This window comes from Euprymna scolopes, chromosome 22 (assembly GCF_053919585.1).
Source record: "Euprymna scolopes isolate OS-2025 chromosome 22, ASM5391958v1, whole genome shotgun sequence".
NCBI classification, from domain to species: Eukaryota; Metazoa; Mollusca; class Cephalopoda; order Sepiida; family Sepiolidae; genus Euprymna; species Euprymna scolopes.
In genome coordinates this window covers 10,303,048-10,329,186 of record NC_136503.1, presented here as the reverse complement: position 1 = coordinate 10,329,186, position 26,139 = coordinate 10,303,048, and the positions used below count along the sequence as shown (strand labels likewise).

At 32.8% G+C, this 26,139-nt stretch overlaps 1 protein-coding gene and 1 pseudogene across 11 annotated transcripts in view; one reads left to right on the top strand and one right to left on the bottom strand.

Annotated features, from left to right (window-relative positions):
* The window catches only part of LOC145243887 (uncharacterized), a 1,140,095-nt gene that overhangs the window by 973,376 nt on the left and 140,580 nt on the right, over positions 1 to 26,139 (bottom strand). Inside the window, exon 1 of one of the 11 annotated variants that reach the window (XM_080106993.1) lies at positions 2,012 to 2,470. The exons of the other annotated variants lie outside the window; for them this stretch is intronic. Within the exon in view, the coding sequence (XP_079963119.1) occupies positions 2,012 to 2,310 (299 nt within the window). The 5' untranslated portion in view covers positions 2,311 to 2,470. Of the gene's footprint in view, positions 1 to 2,011; positions 2,471 to 26,139 lie in introns of those variants that run through there. 11 annotated transcript variants of the gene reach the window in all.
* LOC145244000 (5S ribosomal RNA) lies at positions 21,785 to 21,902 on the top strand (annotated as a pseudogene).

The following is a 26,139-nucleotide window of genomic DNA, read 5'->3' as shown; positions in this document are numbered from 1 at the left end:
TGGCCGAAACGTGGTGAAACAACAAAAACTATAAAGATGAGGATAACAGTCCACAAAAAAAAATATAGATAAATATTCCAATGATAAATGATATACAGTTATAATTTATTTCGAAATTCTAATAATTTTATAAAAACAAAAGAAAATATCTTAAATCAATAAAGGTTCATATAAATGTTTTACTTTGTGTTATTGTATTATGTTTTGCTTTTACCAAAAAGTTATGCAAAACTTTTACAATCCTTTCAATCGTCGCTCCTGGTTTCTAGTGGCGTGCTTCAAAAATAAAAGCAAAAATTCTGTCCTCCAAACCTCAAATGCATGTGCCCATATGTGCAGTGGTGTGAAGAAGTCTCTGGTGAACCCTGGCTCAACTCTTTGATTCTATGCTCCAAAGATTCAAGAATATGCATGAATACTTAGAAATATTAGGAGACAGAAAAGGAGATGATTTGAATAATCGAGTGGGTGAGGAAGTAGCACAACGTCATCCCACCCACTCAGCACATGAAGATTATTTGTGAAAACATGAAACTATAATAAATGCAATTCTTAAATCTTAAGATAAGTTAAAAAAAAAAAATAAATAAATAAATAATAATAAAAATGGTACTTCTCTACAGAATATGAACCGAACTGTTTTTTTTCTGTTGTTGTTGTTGTTGTTGTTGTTGTTTTTTTAAACCCTAAACCTAACTTTAAACTAATCCTAACTTAATTTTTAAGTTTAGTCCGGTCCAAATTCTGTACAAGCACTGATATGTATATATAATTTAACTTGTAACTTGTGTCATTCCTTTCTTTCTAGTTTTATTATTGTTATTATTATTGTTATTATTGTTGTTATTATTATTATTGTTATTTATTTAATAAAAGTGCAATATTAGTAGTTGTTATAAAAACTGCAAAAGGTCGAGCCGTGGCCTCTGTAACTATTTACGACGGCCACGATCGCAGCCAAATTTAAATTGTTGCAACTATTTCTGACATGCAAAAATAAATTCACAAACATTAACAATGCATGCGGATATTAAACACGCAACATTCACAACAGTTTTACTTGCATACTTATATGCAATGAACATTGGAATTATTTCTGACTATGACTTTTATGTTGATATTGTTTGTGTCAGAAATACCCTTAAATAAACAGTTTATTCACAGCCCCGTGAACTAAATTATTAGTTCATTTAATCACAACATACGTCATATATAGTCAATTGAAATTATATATATATATATATATATATATATAGTGAATAAATGACAAAAAATATATATTCCAAAATTCATGATGTTGAACATCTTATAATTTATTCCTTTAATTCAGTTGACATTTACAATTCTTGACAGTATCCGTTTCGTAGCTCAAAATCAATCACTTAATTATTATATCAATCAAATCACACTTTATTTTCTTTAAACGGATTGATTGTTGCTACTTCTGATGAGTTAAGGGCATAATAAATTCAATGATTGATATAATAATTAAGAGATTGATTTTGCTCTACGAAACAGATACTGTCCAGAATTGTAAATATCAACTGAATTAAAAGAATAAATTATAAGATGGTCAACATCAAGAACTTTGGAATATATTTTGTTGTCATTTATTCACTATATTGCTTTGTAATTACATGGAGCTTCTTAAATAGGATTGGCATATAATTATATATATATATATATATATATATATATATATATATATATATTATATATATGCTCTTGCAAAAGTAATTGAGCACCCTAGTTTTTCTCCTATAACAAAAAATTATAATATTAAGATTTACTGCCCCCCCCCATTACATGATACTGAGCGATGGCTCACAAATCAAGTATTTACTAAACTCATAGGTCCATGACATTTTCTCGCGTGAGACTTGTATAAATATGAAACTACAGTAGGGAATTCTTTATATATATCAGTCCCACTCCAATTTCTGAAAAAAAAAAAAAAAAAAAAAAAAAAAAAAAAAAACGACCAAAAGACGTAATAATTGCTTGTTGTTACCTGAGTCGTTTAAACTTTTCCTTACCGGCGGCCACATAGCCGGCTCCCTCGTGCAGATCTTTGGTGTCCTCAACAGGAGTGCCATTGACCGGCGTGTACAGTCGCCTGATGGCCCCATGGAGTGGGTTTAGGATCCGTGTCAGTTCGTCCAGAAAGGTTTCAAAATTGCGAATCTGCCGGGTGTTGAGCACCACATGTCGGCCAGGGGCGAACCGGTCCCCATTGGAGAAGATCTGGACATTTTTCACTTCAAGGTCCGATTCCTGACCGACGACCCCAGGAGGAGATGCTTTAGCCATTGATGGTACAACTTTGCCACTGGCCACACACAAACACAGACTGATTCTTAACAAGAAATAACAGAAAACTTTAACACTCTGAATGTTTGTGATGTTAAGGGATTGTTGTACTTTTTTGTTTACTTCTCCTTTTTTTATGTTTTTTTTAGCAATAATTTCTTTTCAAATAAAATAACTGATTAAAAATAAATAAAGTATAATATAATTAAATAATATTAATGCGGTCTGTATTACCAAATAATCAGTACTCGAATTCTGTGACCAGCAATTAAAAAACAGCTTTAATTAATTCTGTTAATTTGCAACTTTAGTTCGCATAAATGTCCAATATTAATTTAAATAAATTTAGTTGTGCATAATAGCTTAAAAAAAAAAAATAATTTAATTAAGTTGATTTTTTTAATTACTTTTTAATTTATTTTTCCAAGTCTGTAACTTTAGAGCAATATTGCTAATTATGTTTTTATTATTAGATTTTCTTATTATTGTTGGATAAAATAACGAGTTTTCCCCTTCTTTTTATATTCTTAAAATAAATATTTTTAGTTATTGATTTTAGCTATTGATTTAGTCACTTTATTTAGTGATGACAAATATAACTATTGTTGAATTCACAAAAGAAAAGTTAAAATTGGATAAACTCAATATTTTATTGTGTTTTCTCTAAAACAATAAATTTTCAAATATGTTTTTCCTAATATCGGATAAATTAAAAGGAATTTTAATTTTAGTTTTTTATCCTCTCATTTAAGAAAACAAACTATAAATATTATCTGTACAAATATTATTATTATTGTTGTTGTTGTTGTTGTTGTTGCTGCAAATGACAAAACTAAACGCACTTAACAGGTAAAATAATTAATTCTACTTATTTATTTTTGTAAATAAGATATTTTGACATTAATTTTTTTTTCTACTTAAAAAGGTGATGTTTATTAAGGTTTTCCTTAAATTGTTGAATAAAATATTTTTATGTTTCCTTATATGCGTGTACGACGTGTGTGTAAGAAGCTTTTTTTTTTTATTGTTGTCGTTTTGCGGACAATTAAACTTTTTAAAAAATCCCAAGGTAACAAAAACAATGTAGCAAAATATATATATATTTTTTTAAAGTAAATAATGTCGTGTACAGATCACCTTACTTTTTTTTTCTCGATATGATGAGTGGCATTAAAAATATTTGAAATCAAGCAAAATTGAATATAAATACTAAATAAATAAATTTAGAAATTAAATAAAAGCAACTTTTTCTCTCTTCTTTCTCAGCTGTTGTGTGTGTTTTCTTTTTTTTTTTTTTTTGTTTTTTTTTTGTTTTTTTTTTAATTGTGGATGTTGATATTTTGTCCATATATTTCGGGAAGGCACGGACCGTAGTGTCGCCGATAATATTGTATCGTGATGTTGTAGGCAGAATAAATAAATAAGCAAACACAATAATAAAATAAATGCAAATCTAAAAAAAAAAAAAGGGGGGGAGGGGAACGGCTTCCTGGTTTCACTCTATATAAAAAAGAAGAGAGATGAGGCGACACCACAGGTTGTTGGCGTCGCGGTCGCCATCATGTTCCTGACCTACGGGCCACTTGATCTCTGACCTCAAACGTTGTCATAGCAACTCGAATACACAACGATTGCCTCTGCCTCCTTCCTCTTCTATCTTTTGGTTTGCCTCTCCCTATTCCCTCCACATCAACAGTAGCAGTAAGACGCAACGAATACCGATCATTCTCTGCTAAACTCCAGAGATTTTTTTTCTTATCAACTCACAAAAAAAAAAAAAAAAAAAAAAAAAAAGTGAGTTATTTAGTTGCCGTAATCGTTTACTAAGTGGTACCTTTGTCAACTGGTAGGTACTAATGTGCTTCTGGTCATCTGGTAGATATTTGCTGTAAGATAGCGAGGTGGGAAAGAAGGTGGTTGTTAAAAACCACTGATTGATTTGCAGTCTTTTTTGTTCGTCTATCTTTACCACCAAACTAAGCCATTTACTTTTTACATGGAGTTGAGTCACTGAACAATGAGCATGGACATTTTGTTTAATGATATTTGGAATCTAACCTTTTTTTTACATTGAATTAGAAAAAAAAAAGTCCCATCACAGATTAGTTTAGCGTCAGCGATTATGTTGAAAAAAAAAATAATAATAATAATAAGAGGAGGAGGAGGAGGGGATGGTTTGCCTGTACATATTTTGGGTAATTCCTATTTCAGTCACGTAAATTATTTATCGTGAAATTGGTTTGTGCTTAAACCATGCTTCAACAAACAAGCAAAAAAATAACACTAAACAAGTTTCATCCTGCATGTCAAAAAGAGTTTTCAATCTAATAGGTCCCACTTAGTCAACTAAGCTCCAACCTCTGTCTCATCGCCGCAATGTTGCATCTCTATGCCTGTTTTTTCAAGTATTTTAGTGGAATGTACTCTGATGAACTTGTTGCACATGCCCCGTCGACACTCATATCCCCGACAAACCCGTTTAGCAACAAAATCACACCCCTTCACTGTTGAGGCTCCTAAATGTAAGAAAGCTTTATACTCTAATAATTCCTTCCCTCGATGAGCTCGATTTTGGAATTCCCTTCTGCTATCTGCTTCCCTGGCTGTATTAATATGCATGATCCCAAATAGTAGCTCCTTACGTCCAAGTGGCGATTAAAGGTGAACTTTAGTAAGAAAAAAAAAAAGAAAGAAAGAAAGAAAAAAGAAAGAAAAAAGAAAGAAAGAAACCGCCGAAATGAAAAATAGGGACAAAAATATAGCCCCATCTTTATATACAAATCAAGAAAGGGTCTAGCTAAGGAAAAACGTTCACTTAAATTCGTAATGTTTTCAAATATTCTTTACTAGAAAAGTATATACTTGAGTTATCGTTCTTCCTTAACTAACCTTTTAAATTGTCTATAAAAAATACAACTATATTTTCTGGTCTACTAGTTTGGCGTCTTGCGTGTACGATGAAACTTACTATAACTTACTATTTTTTTTTTTTTTTTACTAAACATAGTTTAAGCAAACATAAGTTCCTTGGAAGAAACGCCAAAACCGAAATAATTTATGTGACTGATATGGAAATTAACTGAAAATGTTCATACATTTAACGAAAACAAAGGGGGAAAAATTAATATTAATTTTAGGCAGTTTAATTTGACTTTTCTGTTCGTAAAATAATTCGGTTATTGTACTAAACTTCCTGTCATGGTTGAATTCTGGTTATTTTACTCCGTCAGTTTTCGCCGAATCCAATTTAAATTGCTTGATTTTTTTAATATTTAAATTTTTAATGCAAATAGGTTACAAATAAGTAAAATAAATTGTGTATTCATTCTTTTGCGGACTGTTATTCTCATCTTCATAGTTGCTGTTTCACCACGTTTCAGCCAATCCATCCTCTAGCCTTCTTCTGGTGATTAATTGCGACGGGATCAGACTGCTGTCTGAAGATAGCGGTTTCAATCTTACTCAAAGCTGGGCAGTGGATTAGTTGGTCAAAACGTGGTGAAACAACGACGACAACTATGGAAGGCAGTAATTACTGGGGATACAGTTACAAGACTCAGCGGGTATGTTTCACAGTCCACAGTCCTTCGAAAAGGTGGTAAAAAAAAATCAAATATATAATAAATAAATGTTACCAAAGGCAAGATAAGTTACTCTTCTACCTAACTGGGTAGGTTGTTAGCGTTTTTACTCCATGTAAAAAAAAAAAAAAAAAAAAAAAAAAACAATTCAGCTCGAAAAACAAGCGTTTTCAATTGATACACAACCAGTGACCACTAAAAACAAAATGGCCACGTAACAAATACATCGAAACCACTTTTTCCTGTGGTTCGTTGCGTACCTTTTGAACTTGTGTTTTTCGAGCCGATTAAATATTTTACATTTTAATAAAAACACTAAAAATCTACTCAGTTGGATAGAAAAGTAACTTGTGTTGCTTTTGGTAGCATTTATTTGTTATATATTTGATCTTTTTACCACTTTTTCGAAGAACTATGGACAGTAAAACATACCCAACTCAGCATACCTATTCAGTCGCGGTTAACCATCTGAAGAAGGCCAGAGGATGAATTCGCCGAAACGTGGTAAAGATAAAAATAAAGAAATAGTCCGAAAAAAAAACAAAAAAAAACACAAATTATGAAGCCTCATCTCAAAGGATTAAAAAAATAATTTAAAAAAATAAATAAAATAAATTGTTTTTGACTAATTTCTCAAATGTATTTTCTTTAAAATAATTTATGTTGGTAATAGTAATGATTACCCCCGTTCACTATTCAGTGGGTGTTTTTTTTTTTTCGTACCGCACTATGAAACAAGGAAAATTATAGCCATTATATATATATATTGTATATACAGGGTGACCCAAAAACAACGGGCCCCAATGTATGTATATATGTATATATATATATATATATATATATATATATATATATATATATATATATATATATATATATCGCAAGAAACATATCCATCTGTTCTCTGTAAACCTTTTTTGTTACCGTTTTTCAAGGTTTCTATAAAACGTTAGAACACAAATGACTTGTAATCGACACAGATCATAACAAACGGACTGGCTCGTTGTTACAAGGTCGCTAAATGATCACCCATTTAAGTACTGATCAGCCTCAACGTAGCTGAGCTTCGGTTGTTTTTATGGAAACCGGCATATATCAACGTGTGATTTGAATTCAATGTTTTAGTCGTTTGCGGCCACATTGTTAGAACATTTTTGTACCGAAAATACTTGCGTTAAATTCTGTTAAAACTTTTCATATGTAAAAAGAATGTTTAAATTTATTTTTTGTTATATAAAGTTATTTTTTATTTACTTATTAATATCACTTAAAAAGAAAAATACTTCGAGTGCAATATGATGATTGCTTCTTCTTGGCAGAAGTTTGCCAGCTCTTCTCTTCGGTGTTGTGCGACTATTTTTTGATCCAGCTTTAATCCTACGTGAATGTACACATATGTGACATAAAAACTTTTCTTCTTGTGAAGGTGTTCGTTTGATGATATTGTGAATCATCGAATGTCGTGTCAGGCAACCTCTAGATTTGCAGATTAGACGCACACGCATATATATATATATATATATATATATATATATATATATATATATATATATATATATATATATATATATATATAATGGGGCAAGTTATATGTACAATTCAATAAAATAAATAAGTCGATTAAAAACGATCGTTAAAATACACCCAAAGCGCTTTTCGTTCAGACTAACATTTTCAAGGGTCATAAGTCTGAAAATTATTATTATTATTATTATTATTATTTTTTTTTTTTTTTTTAGAATATTTGGTAGTGATATGGAATAAGAGCGGAGAGGAGGTTAAGAGAAAAAAAAAAAAAAAACCTGACTACCCAAATAATTCTAATTGAAGCCGGAGGTTTCTCTGCTTGCACAAAGTAGGGGGTACTTGCCATCATTGCTAACCTCCCTACTTTGTGCAAGCAGAGAAATCTCCGGCTTCAATTAGAATTATTTGGGTAGTCAGGGGTTTTTTTTTTTCTTAACCTCCTCTCCGCTCTTATTCCATATCACTACCAAATATTCTAAAAAAAAAAAAAAAATAATAATAATAATAATAAAAATAATAATTTTCAGACTTATGACCCTTGAAAATGTTAGTCTGAACGAAAAGCGCTTTGGGTATATTTTAACGATCGTTTTTAATCGACTTATTTATTTTATTGAATTGTACATATAACTTGCCCCATTATATATATATTTTTTTCTTTTCCTCACCCCGGTTTCCATTTTTTTAGTTGATTGAATTTACGCGATGGTTCACTTCTTTATAATATATATATATATATATATAAGTAACATGGCTGCCAATGATTAAAACATTAATTAAAAGATACAATTATAAAAACTTAATAAAAAAGATAAATTAAGAAAAAAAAAAAAAAAAGGCGAATTTAAGACGTACAATCAAATTTATTGAAATTGTTAGAAAATAAATAAAAGTGACGGGGGATATTTCATCTGTCCGGAATTCAAAACAAACGTTGTTTTTTTTTTTTTTTTTTTTTTTAAGTGAAACGGACGCTGAACGAAAGAAGAAAGTGAAAGTGAAAGTAAAAGTAAAAAAATCTGCAAGTAGTAGTAGTACAAATAGTAATGGGTTTCTTTGCGTTGTATTAGACTATTAACAGAATACCGGTCTCAGAGTTGGCATTCGGCTTGTTAATAATGAAATTAAATGACCGAACAAAAAAAAAAAAAAAAAAAAAAAACTAGGTTCGCATCACTTCACTTCTATGTCTTTTTACGAAGATTAAAATCAAGATATACTGATGATACTAGAATCCTTATTTCAATATTTATCAAAATCCATCAAATGATTCTGATTCTAGAAAAATTTATAGAATTCATGGCTTATGCTTAAGGGGTGTTAAGAAGAAATTGAAATTCAAAGAATCTTGTTTAATTGGTGTCGAATAACAAGAGACCAAATTTAATGTAAATCGGAAATATATAGATTTCCAACTGAAAGATTGTGCCAATATCATAACCCCCCCCCCCTCAACAATCCTTACAAATGCTGAAAAGAAACTGAAATTGCTGCAATATTTATTTGCCGGTGTCTAATAACCATCAAACACGATAAGTGAATTTTCATGAAGTACTTCCATTCACCATTTACATAAAACAACACTGAACTAAATATAGCGCACGTTACCAACCTTTACGCTTAGCAGCTTGTTCCAAATTTTATATTAATTAGTTTCGGAATTATATTCACACACAAAAAAAAACATATATAAATATAGATATATAAAGGTACATATAACTTTATATACGTAGACATAAGAGAAAATAAATTAAAAAATAATTAGAATTAAATCCTAAGCACACGCCACGCGGCCAATCGTGTTTCTGGTTTTTGAATAGATAGAAAAGAAAAAAATACGACGGACGACACAGATTTCAAGGTCGAAGTTTTTATTCCAAGTGCAAGGTCGTTTCATTTCATGCATAATTAATCACATTAAAGTCGCGCACACGCGTTTATGTGAGGAGGGAGGGGTTACTGTTTTATACTTGTTAAGTTTTCAGTAAAAATCTATACAGACTGTCCTCTGCATGGGTTTATTTCTATTCGGTAGGTTCCTCTAAAACACATCACACACTTAGTCTCCTCTCCATATTTAACACGATATAACTTTAAGGTGCTAGTGCAGAAAGTGATCCGCCGCACTATTTTTTAAATCGTATTTCCAAGTTTAATTAAAGTTTTATGATATATTTTTTTATTCAATTGTAAGGTTGAAGTATAGAATAGGTACAAAACACCCTGCCCTCCCCATGTTAAGAATGGCCTTTTTAAATAATAACGTTATTATTTACGTCCGGATCACTCTCTGCACTAGTACCAACTTTAATATAAGTCAATATTATCATTATAACTTTAGAACAATTGAAAAAGCCTAAACTAAACTAATAATAATTTTTTTCAATGTACGAAAATAATGAAAATGTGAGACTATAATCGTGTTTGCATTCGACGCCTTAAACATTCCTCCTCACCTCTTGAAAGCGAAACCCAACCCCAGTTTAATACATCTAGCAAAAATCAGTTGTTAATCAGATTTTCATGAAATTTCTATGCTTATATTTAAAATATGCAGTGTTCGCAAAATATATAAGAAATATTTTTGTTATGTGTTCACCCCCCCCCCATTTCATTTTACGAAATCTGAACAAAATATATTAGAATCGAGCAAATTTTCAACATGTAATAAAGCTGAAGAGTTCTATTTTAAATATTTACTTTTTATGCAGAAACATGTTGCTTTACTCAACGTGAATTCGTAAACAGAAAATGGAAATGAATTCAATATTATCATGTTTGTAAAATAAAATTACATTATTTTTCAATAATCTATAATACTAGCAGAACGTCTAGCGTAGACTGGTTGTAAAATACACACACACACATATATACATATATATATATATATATATCATATTTTAGTTAATGTAGTCTTCTTATTTATTATAAATAGAAATACCGTATGTATTAAACGTAACACGAAATTCCTTTAAAAAAAAAGAAGTAAAATAAAAGCGAAAAGAAACTGAGATATGTGCATGCGAGTATTATATATTTTTTCTAAACAGTTCACTTCTTGTATTATATATATATATGTATATATATATATATATACTCGAGCTGAGATTGAAACCAAAACCTAAAGATAGTGAGTCAAGTACGATAACCATTAGACCAACTTGACACGTCTTTGAAAAGTGTTTTCAAACCTTTTTTTTTTAATTTTTTATTCTTTTTTTATTCAATTTCCACCCCAAACAAGGCACAGTGTCACTTTGAAGTAGGAGGCTATTATCGGGGACGTAAGTTGCAGGGGTATTATGAAGGGAAATGAGTAGCAATTACACTTGAACTTCTGCATGTCAGTACAATTGGGAAAGCAGAATCCCGGAAGGGAGTTCCAAAGTCTAGCAGTTCTGGGGAAGAAACTATTGGAGGCCTTCTTACACCTAGGGATCTCTACTGTGAAGGGGTGGGATTTGGCTGCTTTCGGGTTTGTCAGGGGTATTCACATCGAGGGGGTACAAGTGCTTGTAGTTCGTCACAGCATTCACCATTAAAATACTTGTAGAACAGGCAGAGGGATGCAACATTTCGTTGATGGGACAGAAGTTGAAGCTTAGATGACAGTTCAGGACCTATCAGGTTGGCAACTCTCTTTTGAACCTTGTCCAGGAGAAAGAGACTAGTAGCAGATGCACCAGCTCAAATATGACAACAATACTCCATACATGGACGAATGGTGGCCCTATAGAGGTACAAGATACTTTCAAGTGTAAGTAGTTTTCTAGCACGATAGAGAGAGCCCACCTTCTTTGTAGCAGCCTTGGCAATGCTCCAAATGTATCTATTCCAGTTCATGCTCCCTGTAAACATCAGGCCGAGGAGTTTAAAGGAAGTACTTTCGGGTAAAGTGTTCTCGGCCATTGCTATTGGTGGTAAAGAAGGTTTCTTGTAATTATTGAAGGAGACAAGCTTAGTCTTGGCAGCATTGAATGTGGCCATCCATGTTTGTCCTCATTTCACTACCAATTTGAGGTCATCCTCTAGTGTTTCTGCCATTTCCTTGGATATGTGTTCATTTGTTTTCCCCTCGTGCCTGTTATAGAGAGTGGTGTCATCAGCAAATATACCCATCTCCGAAACAATTTTATCAGGGAGGTCATTTATGAATATCAGGAATAGTAAAGGTCCAAGGATAGACCCCTGAGGTACTCCCACTTTTATATCATATTGTTTAGATGTGGAGGACAACCTGGATTTTTCTCTTAAGAAGGATTTAATTACATTATGTATTCTTCTAGTGATATCATATGATCTAATTTTCCTTAGAAGACCATCGTGCCATACCCTGTCAAAAGCCTTAGATATATCGAGGGCTACCGCTCTACCCTCCCCTGTTTTGTCTGGTGAACGGTATATACGTTCAGAGATTTACGTAAGGAAACTATCATGTTTTACGATTGTGCGTGCACAGTCGTGAAACGGTTGATAAAACCGATGAACCCAAGTTCCAATTTTTCAACTTTTACCTCTTAGCAGCCTTTTTTCTTGGGTGAAAACTGATTTAAAAGTTTTCAACATGTCTGATATATCCATATACCTATACCTATATACCAAATTTCAAGTTTGCAGATAAAAAATTCGTTGAGTGTATAGGTTGAGAAGTGTCCTCATACACACATTCTCACTTTTATAGATATACTAGAAGAGGCACCCGGCTTTGACCGGTATTAAACATAACGTTTCATTCCTATAAAAAAAAGAAAATGTTGTAAAAAAACAAACAAAAAACGGAAAGAAACTGAGACGTGCGTGTGAGTGTTATAGTTCAACTATTGTAACTAAAAAAAATACTTGAGCTGAGATCGAAGCCAAAACCTAAGGACAGTGAGTCAAGTACGATAACCATTAGCCCAACTGAACACGAATTCCAAAAAGGTATTTCCAAACCTTATTCTTAACATAATGTGATTGATTAGCACATGGGGAGTCATGAAACAGTTGAAAACAGATAAAACTCTGATGGCCTCCACATACCAGTTTTTCAATTTTGATCCGTCAGCAGCCCTTTTTTCCAAATGAAAATGGATTAAACAGTTTCCCACATGTCTGAATACACTATATACAAAATTTCAAGTTTGTATATAAAAAATTTGTTGAGTATATAGATTAAGAAGTGTCCTCCTACACACACACATACATTCCCACTTTTATAGATATATAGATAGATAATCAACTGAATTGCAAAGAAAACATATTCTCAAAAATAATTTTTTTTTTCAAATTTAAATTCGATAATTCTGAACGATCCGTTTTAAACATAGAATTTAGACTACAGTTTTACAATTTTATCATTCATGTTGTGAATTAAATATCTTATTTGGGCTTTGTGCCAAGAGTAGGCTTGCTTGGTTATCGCCAATAAGTCAAATTGGTGTACCCAAATGAAACTGCATTCGATATTAAAGAAAATGAAGGATTATATTATTTTAAAAAGTTTGCATAATATTTATTAATTGATATCTAATATCTATTGTTCAAGTTTCACAAAAATCTTTGGCACATGAATATTTACAAAGTGCTTCTGCCTCCTTTTCTTTGTCCTCTTTGCATAAAAATGAATTAAACTAGATACAACCCACATTACCTACCTAGCAGATGTGCTCTAAAATTCAAAATGATTGGTTAATTAGTTTAGGAGTGAACCCGCAACATACAAATATATAAGCAACATACAAATATATAAGCAACATACAAATATATAAGCAACATACAAATATATAAGCAACATACAAATATATAAGCAACATACAAATATATAAGCAACATACAAATATATAAGCAACATACAAATATATAAGCAACATACAAATATATAAGCATATACAAATATCTTAAGTTGACATAAATAAAGATGCTCGTGTACATCTATAAAGAGAACAAATACGCGAATAATTTATTATCAAAATAATAACGATTGGGTAGAAATGTTCTTAAGGATATTGACTGCTGTATTGATTTGTAAGGATAACTTGCATGGGATAACAATGATATATCATTGAACTGACAGACAGAATGGATAGCGTATATAGAATGAATATCAAGTTAAAGAAAACAAAGGAAATATTTTTTTTTTCTGGAAATACTCTGATAGAAAAATCAATCGAAGTAATACAAACAGATGTAATCGATAGCAGAGATTCGTATACACCTTTTTCTTTTTTTTTTGGTTTTATCAGGAGGTGATGATAATTAAGTAGTAAACGACATGGACTGACACTCTGAATCTGCCAAGTTCTAATCTAATTTGGTCCACAGAAACACTTTCACTTAGGGATGTTGGCAACCTTCATGCGGTTCCTCTTGTAAATATTCAATGTCTTCTTCCTAGAAAGACTTCTAATCAGAAAGATACCGAGGCAACGAATGTCAACATTCCTACAAAATCAACGAGCTAATCTTTGATATCAGACAGGATACAATTTGATATTCATCCTGCAAAGAAGGTAGGTTCCCTCTATCGTGCTAGAAGACTACTCACACCTGACAGTATCCTGTACCTTTACAAAGCCACCATATGCATGGAGTATTGTTATTAAATTTGGGCTGGTACATCTACAAGTTTTTACCTCTTGGATAGGGTCCAAAAAAAAACAGTTTTCAATCTAATAGATCTCACTTTGTCAATTAAGCTCCAACCCCTGTCCCATCGCTGCAATGTGCCTGTTTTACAAGTATTTTAATGGAATGTGCTCTGATGAACCCGTCGCACCTGTGCCCTCGACATTCAACCTCCACACCTTTCTGCTAGGGAGAAACTTTATCTTTATTGTCCCATGTGCTTTCTTCAGCATAAAATCACAATTAACTGATTTGTGTTTTGCTACAATTTCTTCAACAAGTATTACTTTTACATCACTCAAGACCTGTCACTTTTATTTACCAACCGATAATCCACTTGAGTTTTAACAGATTCATAGATAACAAGGTGGCGTTCCTTTTTACTGAAAACAATATTTGTAACTTAGCATGTAAATGGTAAAAGCAAATTCTAGTTTTTTTTTATTTTTTATTTCTGCATTCTTATCACTATATTTAATTTTCCCCATGCACATCATCAAAATCACCAGAGGTTAGGGTTAGGAGTGTTTCTAAAATTCAATATTCAAATCTGCTACAGCAAGTACTCACTTCTCATTAATCTTATTAGTAACTGTAATAAGGCTGTCATAAAACTTATCTTTAGCATCTTCAAGCCACATAATGGTGCATAAACAGATTTATGACTGTAAAAATTTTCTTAACAATCATCAATTTCATCACTATGATTGGCTCATATATTAACTCTAATTAGTTTATCAGAGAAAAGTAGAAAGTGGACGTCAAGTTTATTTTCAGCATAATTCTGGCTTTCCTTATTCTGTCTTTTAGTCCTCACATTCCATGAGCGGTGTTTCTGACAAAGAGAAGAATTGCTGTTTTCTGGGTCAAAATATGTCCATATAACACTTATTGTTGGCTAGATTTTTTTTTTTTTTTTACCATAAAATAATATTTTTCTTAGTTTCTTACATCAAGTGGCTCATGCCTTGTCTGGAGCGATTTCCATAAAAAAAAAACTACCCATCCTTCTGCAATAAAAATACCAACACCTGTTCCCTTTACGTTTCCCATCCAGCACAGCTTATATCTTGCATCCTTTTTCTACAATCATTCTAGCGGGTTTGCCTCTTTATCGAGAAAGTCAACAGTCTTATATCTTTTATGTAATTTCCAATATTTAAGCTAAATGTAAATATTTTCCACAAGAAATTAATTTTGAGTGAAGGTAAAAGGCGAGAGGGGGGGGGTGCTAGTTCAACAAAATAAAATTAAAACGACTCCCAGACAATGCTGGTCGATGCAGCCAGAGAGAGAAAAAATTTTTATTTTTTTATCTTGCCACACAAATCAAACTGATTGCATTGTTTTTGGCTTTCCGCCTTTTCCCTTCATCTCTACGTTTTTTCAAATTCTATCTAAACATTTTTCTTCATAGCTAGATAGATATAAACATAGATATAAAGATAGATATAAACATAGATATGGATAGACCGTCACAGGAAAAGATGCGTCATGAATGCTTTGTATGGAGACCTACAACTTGATATTGACTGTCAAAACTTATGAATTTATTTGGAAAATCATAAAAAAATGAAGAAATTTATCCGAGAATGACAGGTGAACATTAGAGACATACCAAATAGCTGTGCAGGTGATGGAAGTATATTTTTCATTGACAAAATATAAACATATGAATAGATATACTTATTATGAATAGATATACTTATTTCAATTATATATGATATATATTTCATTTATGCGGAACAGAAAAAAATCAAAGCTAAACTTATGAATTAAGTTTAATAATAATAATAATAATAATAATAATAATAATAATAATAATAGTAGTAGTAGTACGATAAGCCACATAATAAGTGAATGCAGCAACCTAGCCCAAAAAGAATATACAAATAGAAAGGACCAGGTGGGGAAAGCAGTATACGAGGAATTATGCAAATAACTGTATTTTGAACACCTAGACAAATCTTACAAACACAAACTGTAGTAATATCATGGAACTATTTTCATGCACGCAATAAATGTAACTATTTGGTGTAGGAATAACGTAAACCATCTTGTACATTTGGACTCGATAAAACAGCATTATTACATGGTGGCAGCTTGTGATGTAAAAAAAAAAACAAAAAAAAAACAAACTTCCATTTGCAATAACAAAAATAAACCAACAACAGAAAGATTAAAAAAAAAACTCCTACAAGCAAAAGAACATTTCGACTAGAAGCCGAGTAAAAATGAATACAAAAAAGGTTTTTCACAGAATACCCAAACTAGGTATTTAATTCAGTTCTTTTTTTCATTCTCCACATGTGAATTTTTTCTTTTCCCGTGTTCAGTTAACCGCCATTTTGAACTGCTACTACTACTTCCATAGAATGTTTACTGTTTATCTACAATGTCTCGTAACGATATTTCTTTAATGGATTGGGAAGCCCCAAACCTGGCAAAAACTTTTAAACAACGTTTAGAACGGTATGTTATTCTTAACAAAATAAAAACAGAACAGCAAATAAGCTACATTTTATGGCAAGTCGGTAACAAGGGACTGAAGAGCTTTAACACGTGGTCGTTGACGGAAGAAGAAAAACGTTCTCCTGAAATTGGTTTTAATAGGTTCATAGAACAGCTAGCAGCAAAAGAAAATTTCAAAGTCAATCGGTTAAAACTAATGTCTTATAAACAGAAACAAGAATCGTTAGATGATTTTGTAAACAGATGTAGACAACTCATACAACTGATTCAGAACAACAACAGCGAATAATTGAACTTAACAACAACATTCCAATTCTAGATTTTCAAAAAAGAAAAGACTAATTAATACTGGAAGAAACTGCTCATATCGGCAAAGCATATGAAGCTTCTAACATACACTTAAAACAACTTAGGATCATGTTGAACAATAACGAGGATTGAAGCAACACTATTCAAGCTATACGAATGCCAAAATGTTCTAGGAACTTTAATAACTACCTCAATTTGTGGTAGAAGCCATGAATTTCGCCGTGAAGCCTGCTCAGCTTCTGGGTCCAGATGCAACACACGTGGGAAAGCTAACCACTAAGCAAGTTTGTTGATCAAGACAACCAAAACTAAGACAAAGGTCAAGGTCACGAAATGGAAACCATAAAAAAAAAATCAAGTCAGAATATCAACCACAATATCGGAGAGACCAGTCTGAGTAAAGGTTAATGCATTCAAATTGATGCAGTATTCAACACACAAGGATTAGACAAATAACTCAAAAGAACATTTAGTAGCATAAAAAAAATTCTAACTCAGAGAGATTAAGCTTTTGTTGATGTAAACATAAAATTGCCAAGTAAAAGTGAAGTCCACAAGTTGTGATTGAAAATTGACACAGGAGACCAAGGAAACACATTATCATTTTTAACATTTCATAGAATGTTCCCAGAGCAATTAGACGCTGATAGTTTTCCAAACATAAAAGACCAAACAGGAGACAAGAAGCTGATAGAAACACCACTCCAATAAAATAGTTATAGAAGCACCAACATGCAAATACAATGAATCAGACTGGCGCAACAGCAATTTTTCTACATTGTAGATGTGCAAAGGCCAGCAGTTCTAGGACTACCCTCGCTAGAACAGCTCAAACAATTACCCTTAACTACGTAGTTAAAAAAGAAAATGTACAGCAAGTTCTTGCAGTAACACTAATCAATGCAATCAAAAACCTGATACAGATGGATCCAGATCGATCCGATAAAATTGGCTCCATGCTAAAGTCTGCGACAAATCAACAAAAGTATGCAACCTCACATTGATGCATGGAGATAAACCTCAATTGCCCTAAAAGACAGCATAAAATAGGATCTTCAGAAAATGTATGATGACAGAAGAGCTCATAATTTACCAGCACTACTTCCTGGACATTACGTATGCATGCTAGATAAGCAAATGGGGAAATGGAAACCAGCAACGGTTCTGGGTAAATGTGCAGAATCAAGCTTGTACATCCTTCAATTACTAAATGGATCTTTAAAAAGACGAAACATATTCCAAATAAGAACAGATGGAACATTTACTCATAAACAAATCCATTTCAATGATCACATCATCTCATCATGAACTAGACACACTAACACAAACAATCTTATAATAATTAACCCCAAAACAATCAACATATTACACAACAAGAAGTGGCCGTGAAAGACACAGGCCAAAATGATATAAGCAACAAATGTACTATTGTACGTTACAATTATCTGCAAAAACTCTTTGTATCTGGTAAGGAGGATGTAGTAATATCATGGAACTATTTTCATACTCGCAATAAATGGAACCACTTGGTATAGGAATGACGTAAGCCGCCTTGTATGTTTTGAAGACGGGTAAAAATAACATGCATCTTTCTTATTTATATATGTTAAATAATCCCTTAATCATACAAAAATGATTGTTACAATTTATTATGCTTCAATGAAAACAGCACAAGCCGGCTGCTGTACTTGAAAACGGAAATCATAAAAGCATATGGGACGTGGAGGTACAAACAGATAAACCCACCCAAGCAAGAAGACCGGATGTAATAATTGATAAGAAGGAAAAATCTTGCCAGATCGTAGATGTTTCTGTTCTACGGTCAAAGGACCGAAAAAAGTGAAGCAAATACATGGAACTGACCAAAGAGCTGAAAGAATATAACATGAAGAAAGTCAAGATAGCACTAATAATCGTAGAAGCACTAGGAACAATCCCGAAAAATTTGGATAAAAGAATGGAAAAATTGGAACCAAGGTGGTGGCAGAGAAGATACAATGAATAGCAATAATGAAAACGGTTTAAATCTTAAGGAAAACCATAGAATGTGAAAACCAACGCACATAAACTACAAACACTAACCAGTAACTTGAATACTGCAATAGAAATGAAACAAAAACAGAATACGACCACAGAGAACCAAGAAAACTGCAAAATATTGAGTTAACTACATCCCCCTAAAATAAACTAAAAAATAAACAAAGAAAATAAAAATGAAGCAAATACATGGAACTGGCCAGAGAGCTGAAAGGAATATAGAACATGAAGAAAGTTAAAATAGCAACAATAATCGTAGAATCACTAGGAACAATCCCGAAAAACTTAAAAAGAATGGGAGAAATTGGAATCAAGGAGGCAGAGAAAATATAATCGACTCAACCGTTTTGGAGTACATAGGGAACGGAATCTCACACACAAAGTTTTTTTTTTATACAATAGATAAATAGATAGATATCGAACATAATCCCAGAGTTATGCGATCGATTTTCAAAATTCCCTATATACATATTTGGCACACACCACTCAACATACTATAACCCATGGGACGTTCTCATTGGTCCAAACGTGAGTAACAGATGCCAATAAAGAAGTTCTGACAAATGAAATTGTTTTACGTTTTAATTAATATTTGATTTTGTTTGATGTTTCATTGCCATCTGATGTGATTGCAATAAGTAGTGTAGCCAGGAGTTGTTTTGCGCATTTAAAGTTGGTTTCATTATTTGGACGATAAATATTTGAAAGAAGATTAAGCTAGAATATTGATGGGTACATATTTTGAGAAATATTACTCATTCACTAAAATAACCCTGTGGACGGGAGGGCCACTTACAATCAGTTGGGACAAAAAAAAAAGTGAACAACCACGAGAGAGAAAACACAATTGCTTTGTTGATCAATGCTTTGTGTGTGTGTGTGTGTGTGTGTGTGTGTGAGATCATAAAGCGATAGATAGATAGAAAAGCGGAGAGAGATATAAAAAGAGAGGAGGTGGGAGATATAAAAACGAGAGAGGGGGGGGCGAAAGAGAAACACGTGCAGGTAACAAAACTTTTCCTTAATGAAAACATCTATAAATAAATTATCAACTACGAAAGTATAGATAAAAATTGATTACAAGTGCCTTTTCATATTAGAAATGTATGGGCACACTTTCTTTGATATATACAATTCTAAAATATACATATGCTGGAGAAAGGGGGTTTTCAATTGGCCTAATGGATACACATTTTAGGTCTACGGTTGTTGAATGTGGGTAATGCGGGGAAGCACTTTAGGAGATTATAAAAAGTATATCAATACGGTCTACTAGTCATATTTTGAGGTAAATACTATGAATGTTTATTTACTGTTTTTCATCTTTTACATTTTCTATATAAATAAAACAGTAGATGTATGTATGCGTGTTTGAATATTTAACCGATAAACTCTTTAACTACCGGCCACATGACACTAGGATTAATAAGAAATAGTAATACAGCAAAGATGGTTTATAACGAGTAAAATCTTTGTTTGGATCGATGACTAACACATACAAAAAATATATCGGCAAGTTGAAATGCAAAATATTCATTTCACCTTGCCAACATATTTCTATTACTTTTGCACATGCGCAAATTCATTCATAGCTTGAAGTGGTTTAATTTTTAATCTCTTAATAGCTCAAACGATAAGGAATGTAGAAGCTCTAAATGTTTTGTTTTCGATTCTAACTGATGGCACCTAGGTCTTTTTTCAAAAACTTTAGAAATCACTACTATATATTAGGTACAATATAATAATCAACAGAAAATTGGCTCTATAATAATAAATAAGAAATCTGCATGAATTAAAATATATTTAAGCACATTTTACAACTGAGCAAGGCTGGGTGCCTCCCGCTAGTCTTAAATCAATGACACTAGCATAATCTTACACTTAATACAAGAACAGATACTTGGATTAAACAGAGCTGAAAGGGAAAAGATAACGAAATACCAAGGTCTTATTTATGATATGAAAAGAAACTGAAATCTTAGGAAGATCTCCATTATTCCAATAATTATAGGAACAACTGGAGTCATTGAAAAGAATTTTTAAAACTGCCCGACAAATATACCCGATGAACCAAGTGCATGAGAGATTCAAACAATTGCACTTTAAGAGACGGTCAGAATCTTTAAAAGATCTCTCGGCTGGAATGTTTGGCATCTGGTAGGATGCCCCATCCCCAGCTTGAACAAAATGAGAAAATTAAAAAAAAAAAAAGTAAATAAGATAAAGAGAACATTTTTATAAATATGAACAATTTGGGTAAATGATGAGATTGCTGCCCGAAACAGAATGCGATAAAAATGATTTTATATTGTTTAATATTATATGATGAACCATTTTGAGTTGAAATTCATTTAGTATTACGCATGTAATCTAAAGAAAATAGGTTTACAATATGCGAATGCATTAGAATAATCAGGTTCTTACAAAATCAGCTTCAATTCAACGTCAGTTTTACCTGCTGAAATACATTAGACAGTTCTAAAAAAATTAACTCACAAACAATCCTACCTCTGGCCGGGTTTTTATTTATCCCCCTTTCTCTCAAATCCAGTTTATTAATTCTTTCCATGTTTTCCTTACCTGTGAATTCAACCTGCTACCACAACTGTCCTACATCTACTCACCCATGAACTTTCATCCATTCCTTTAACGTGGGCATACCATCAAAGTCTCGTGCTCTCTCTATACTTTTCTGGTTTAATCTTATCTTTAAAACATGCATAACACATTTATCATATCATATTCCTATCCATGCAACGCATGTCCTCCACCCTCACCGAGCAGCTTTCACTTTCAAACATCATGACATTTGCATACACATATCAATGATAACGTAAACATGTGTACACACTTCTTCCCTCATTCTACAAAAGAAAACAATTTAACTGTCTGAAATTGATAAAAAAAAGTCACACATACAATGCCATTTTATAAATATATAAATATACAGCACAATCACGTTGACACCCCAGTTCCCGTTAGATTACTAAAGTTAAGCAACGTTGAGGCTGGTCAGTACTAAAATAGGTGACCATTTGGGAAGTCCAGGTGCTGTATATTCTCTCTGCTTATCTCGGTATTACTTTCAGTCGTCCTGGACTTCACCTTGCCAACTGGATTCAAGCAGTGCCAATTCAGGAGATGTGTGGTTAGAGATTGTGCAACTCTTGCCTCACAATTACATGTGCAGCTTCCCTTACAGGTGTATCCATTGTCTTTTGAGACTGAATAGAGGCGATGATGATACTGATGATGATGATGATGACGACGGATGTTGTGTTTCAAAATTTATTAGATCATTATTCTCATCTTAGATTCAAAACGTCTATGCAATCCTCCGACCTTCATCAGATGCATTTTTTCAAACGCAAGAATCTAATTGTTGAACTCAGGAATCTGTATGGAATTTCAAAGTGAATCACTTATTTAATCCATGGGGTAGATTGCTCTTATCCCATCAGCCATTCTTGAGTAGAAATGTTGAGTAATTTTTATTTCATTCTGAGTTTGTGTTTTACCCTTCAATCTTCAGGATACTCTCACTTAGATTCAGTTGTAACTCAACGCCTTTATCCATTGCACAACAGATTCAAGTTCTAAGTGACGGTTTCCTGGCGGTTGAAAGTTTGATTATCACTACAGGTGATACTAACTAAGAATGGCTAACATAACGAGAACGATCTATTACTGTGGATTAAATAATAGGTTCACTTTGAAACTCCATACAGATTTCTCGGATTTGACATAATGATTCCCAAGTTCAAAAACATGCACCTGAAGAAGGTCAGAGGTAAAATTGGTCGAAACATTGTGAAAATAACATCTAAGGTGAGAATAGTCATTTGAAAAATACAAATAATCCAAATATTTTGTGTTTCATTTTGTTTTAATCTTTTTCTTTTCGCACACTCTTTTTTACTTTTACTGTGCGAGTCACGATATCAAAGGTCGACGTCTATATGATTCATAGCACGGATCATGCTACACATCTGTGACGCTTAGTTAATTTGAGTTCAAGATGAATTGCAGCTGTGAATTGAGTGCATTCATCATCTTGTGTTACATGCAAGTGAATGTTGGACTCCCACCAGTACTGTCTTTCTGAGAATGCATAAGAATAATATGGCTGCGGTGGATTCATGTTGTGCATCTTACAGACTGAACTAGTTCTGACTCCCTATTATTGAGGTTGAAGGCGTCCAGATTTGAGTCAGCTCTTCATTGATATCAACATGTTGAACAAAACTTTTGTTGAATAAACCGAATGTGCACACGTCCCAATTAAAGGTAAGTGATAAAAAGGTGATCAGAGAAAACTTTGGACTCAATGATGACTTGAAGCAATGTCACATTAAAACTAACGTAAATGATAGTTTTATTGAGAAAAAAAAAATCACTTGATGCCGCTATGACCACCATGCAATCAATATCTGATGCGGAACAGACACATTAAACAAAAAACCTGTGCCCACAAAAATAAACAATTGATGTATACAACTTTCAAACCTTCTAAGTTTATAAATATATAAAACTAGCGGGCCTCCCGGTGTTGCCTGGTCGTAAAATAAACATAAATATTATATTTTAATTACTGCAGATTTTTTATTTATTATAAACAGAAATGCCGTAACTATTAAACGTAAGGTTAAATTCCTTAAAAAAAAAAAAAAAAAAAATGAAGTAAAAAATATGGAAAGAAAATGAGACATATGCATGCAAGTATTATGTTTTTTTCTAAACAGTTCACTTCTTGTAACTAAAAAAAAATACTTGAGCTGAGATCAAGACTAAAACCTAAAGACAGTAAGTCAAGTACGATAACCATTAGACCAGCTTGACACGGTCTTTAAAGTGTTTTCAAACCTACTTATTCTTAACATAAAAAGCTGTCATGTTTCAGTCGTGAAACAGTTGACAAACAGATAAGAATCCGATAACCCAAAGTAACAATTTTTCAATTTTGACCCCTTAGCAGCCATTTTTTTTTTTTTTTTTTACATAGGAATCACCACATTATCAAGGCCAAGAGGCCACTCAAGGATAAGGGTTAAAGAGTGTACAGTAGAAATTGGACATTATAGTAATCATTAGTAATGAAAATTTGGTAAAGTTGATAACTTATATGGAACGGCTCATCAAGAACTTATTTACGTTAGACTTGAAGACAACCATATTGTAGTCAGCCGGAAAGCAGGAAAACGGAAGACAATTCCACAGGCGTGCAGTTCTACGAAAAAAGCTTTGTTCATGGAATCTACGTTTAGGTTTAGGCACAGATAAAGAGTGGGGGGAATTATTGATAGTGTTTACAGCTAGACGAGTGTTTCTTGTGAAAGTTTGGCGAGGGGGGACCATAGATTGAAGCTCATTCGAACACTTTCCATGAAAATAACGATACATCAGAGACAAACTCGCAACATCTCTTCTGTGAGATAAAGGTTGCAAGGAAGAGAAAAGGACATCTCCTACGAGGCTACGAAGTCTATTTTGAACTCTATCATGGCAGGCCAAGTCCTTTCTAGCAGCTCCTGCCCAGATGTGGCAACAGTATTCCATCCTTGGACGTACCTGGCTCTTATATAGATAGAGAATAGCATCAGCAGTGAGATATCTACCGGATCCATAGAAAGATCCCACCATTTTTCCAGCGGCCTTGGCAACAGATTTGATGTACGTGTTCCATTTAAGATCAGGAGTAATGGTCAAGCCAAGAAGTTTGTCAAAACTTGAGGCCTCCTGAAGACGAGAGCCATTCATTTCAATTGATGTCAGATGTGGATCAGAATGTTGATGATGTAAAGAGAGAAGCTTGGTTTTAGATGCATTAAAAGTAACCAGCCATTCTTTACCCCATTGTACTACGTGCTCAAGATCAGAGGAGAGAGAATTGGAGAGAACTTGGTCGTTTACTGTCTTAGATGTGCTACCATAAATGGTAGTGTCGTCAGCATAGATGTCTACAAATGATGTAAGGATGTGATTTTTTTTTCCAGATGAAAAACGATTAAAAACTTTTCTACATGTGTGAATGCCATATATGCCAAATTTCAAGTCTGTAGATCAAGAATTTGTTGAGTGTATAGGTTAAGAAGTATCTTCACACACACACACACACACACATTCTCACTTTTATAGATATATAGATATGTTATCTATATTATATTTCTCTTTGTCTGATTGCCTGCATGTCCGTTCCACTTTTACTTGGAAACTACTGGGCCGATCTGCCTGAAATTTTGTATGGACTTTTGTTATGAAAAGCTGTAGCGAACTAAGTATTATGATATCCGTTTGCTGAAGAGTTAGGGATTGATAAGGATGAGTATTTAATGCAAAAACGAGCACACATTTAATCACATTCAACCACTAATTTGGCATAAAGCACCCATTCTAAGTCAACAACGGACTAAAAAGTCTATATTATATTACTTATATTACTCTTAGTATGTCTGTGCATTTCACTTTTTGTCGGAAACTACTGGGTCGATCTGGCTTAAAATTTGAATGGACCTTTATTATAAGGTGTAGCAAACTAAGTATTATGGTATCCGTCCAATGCACAGTTAGGGATTAATAGGGATTAGTCACCACAATACCACATTTTCTGTGGAACTTTGGCATAAAGCACTTATTCTAAATAAACGGGATATAACTTTTACACGTTTTTAACAGACTAAAAAGTCTAGTGTTTCGTTAATTCAGTTTCTACCATTTTTTCTATTTACGCACACTCTTCATTTTTACTTGTTCGCATGAGTCATGCATTGTATCAAAGATAAAATATTCTCGTCTGTCCTATTCATGGGGTAGCTCAAACTACAGTTTAGTAATCCATTTCTTCAACTTTCTTTTGAAATTACCGACGTTCTAGGTACATTTCTTTGAAAAATCAGTGCATAGAAATACCTAATAATCGAGTAGTGTAATAAGATGCTGTGATGACTTGTATCTACTCCTCTCGAAATACTAAAATACTGTTTTTGTTTTTTGTTTTTTTAACAGACTTAAGTCGAACATTTGGAAAATTGCCAATTTTTGGGTTCAATGTTTATTCTTACTTTTTTTTTTAATTTGACAAAAAGCATAATTATCTTTTACTTTGATGTGTGCAGACATCTTTGGTTGAAAAAAATGTTGGTGAGTGTCCATCGGCGAGTCTACAGAAAGTGAACCAAAATAGAAGAGCGTGTTAAGCCCACATCAATTTGGTCTGCTATTTAGTACCATACACATACACACACACACACTTAATACAAAAGTTTATTTGGTGATTGCAATATGCCCAAGTTTGAATATT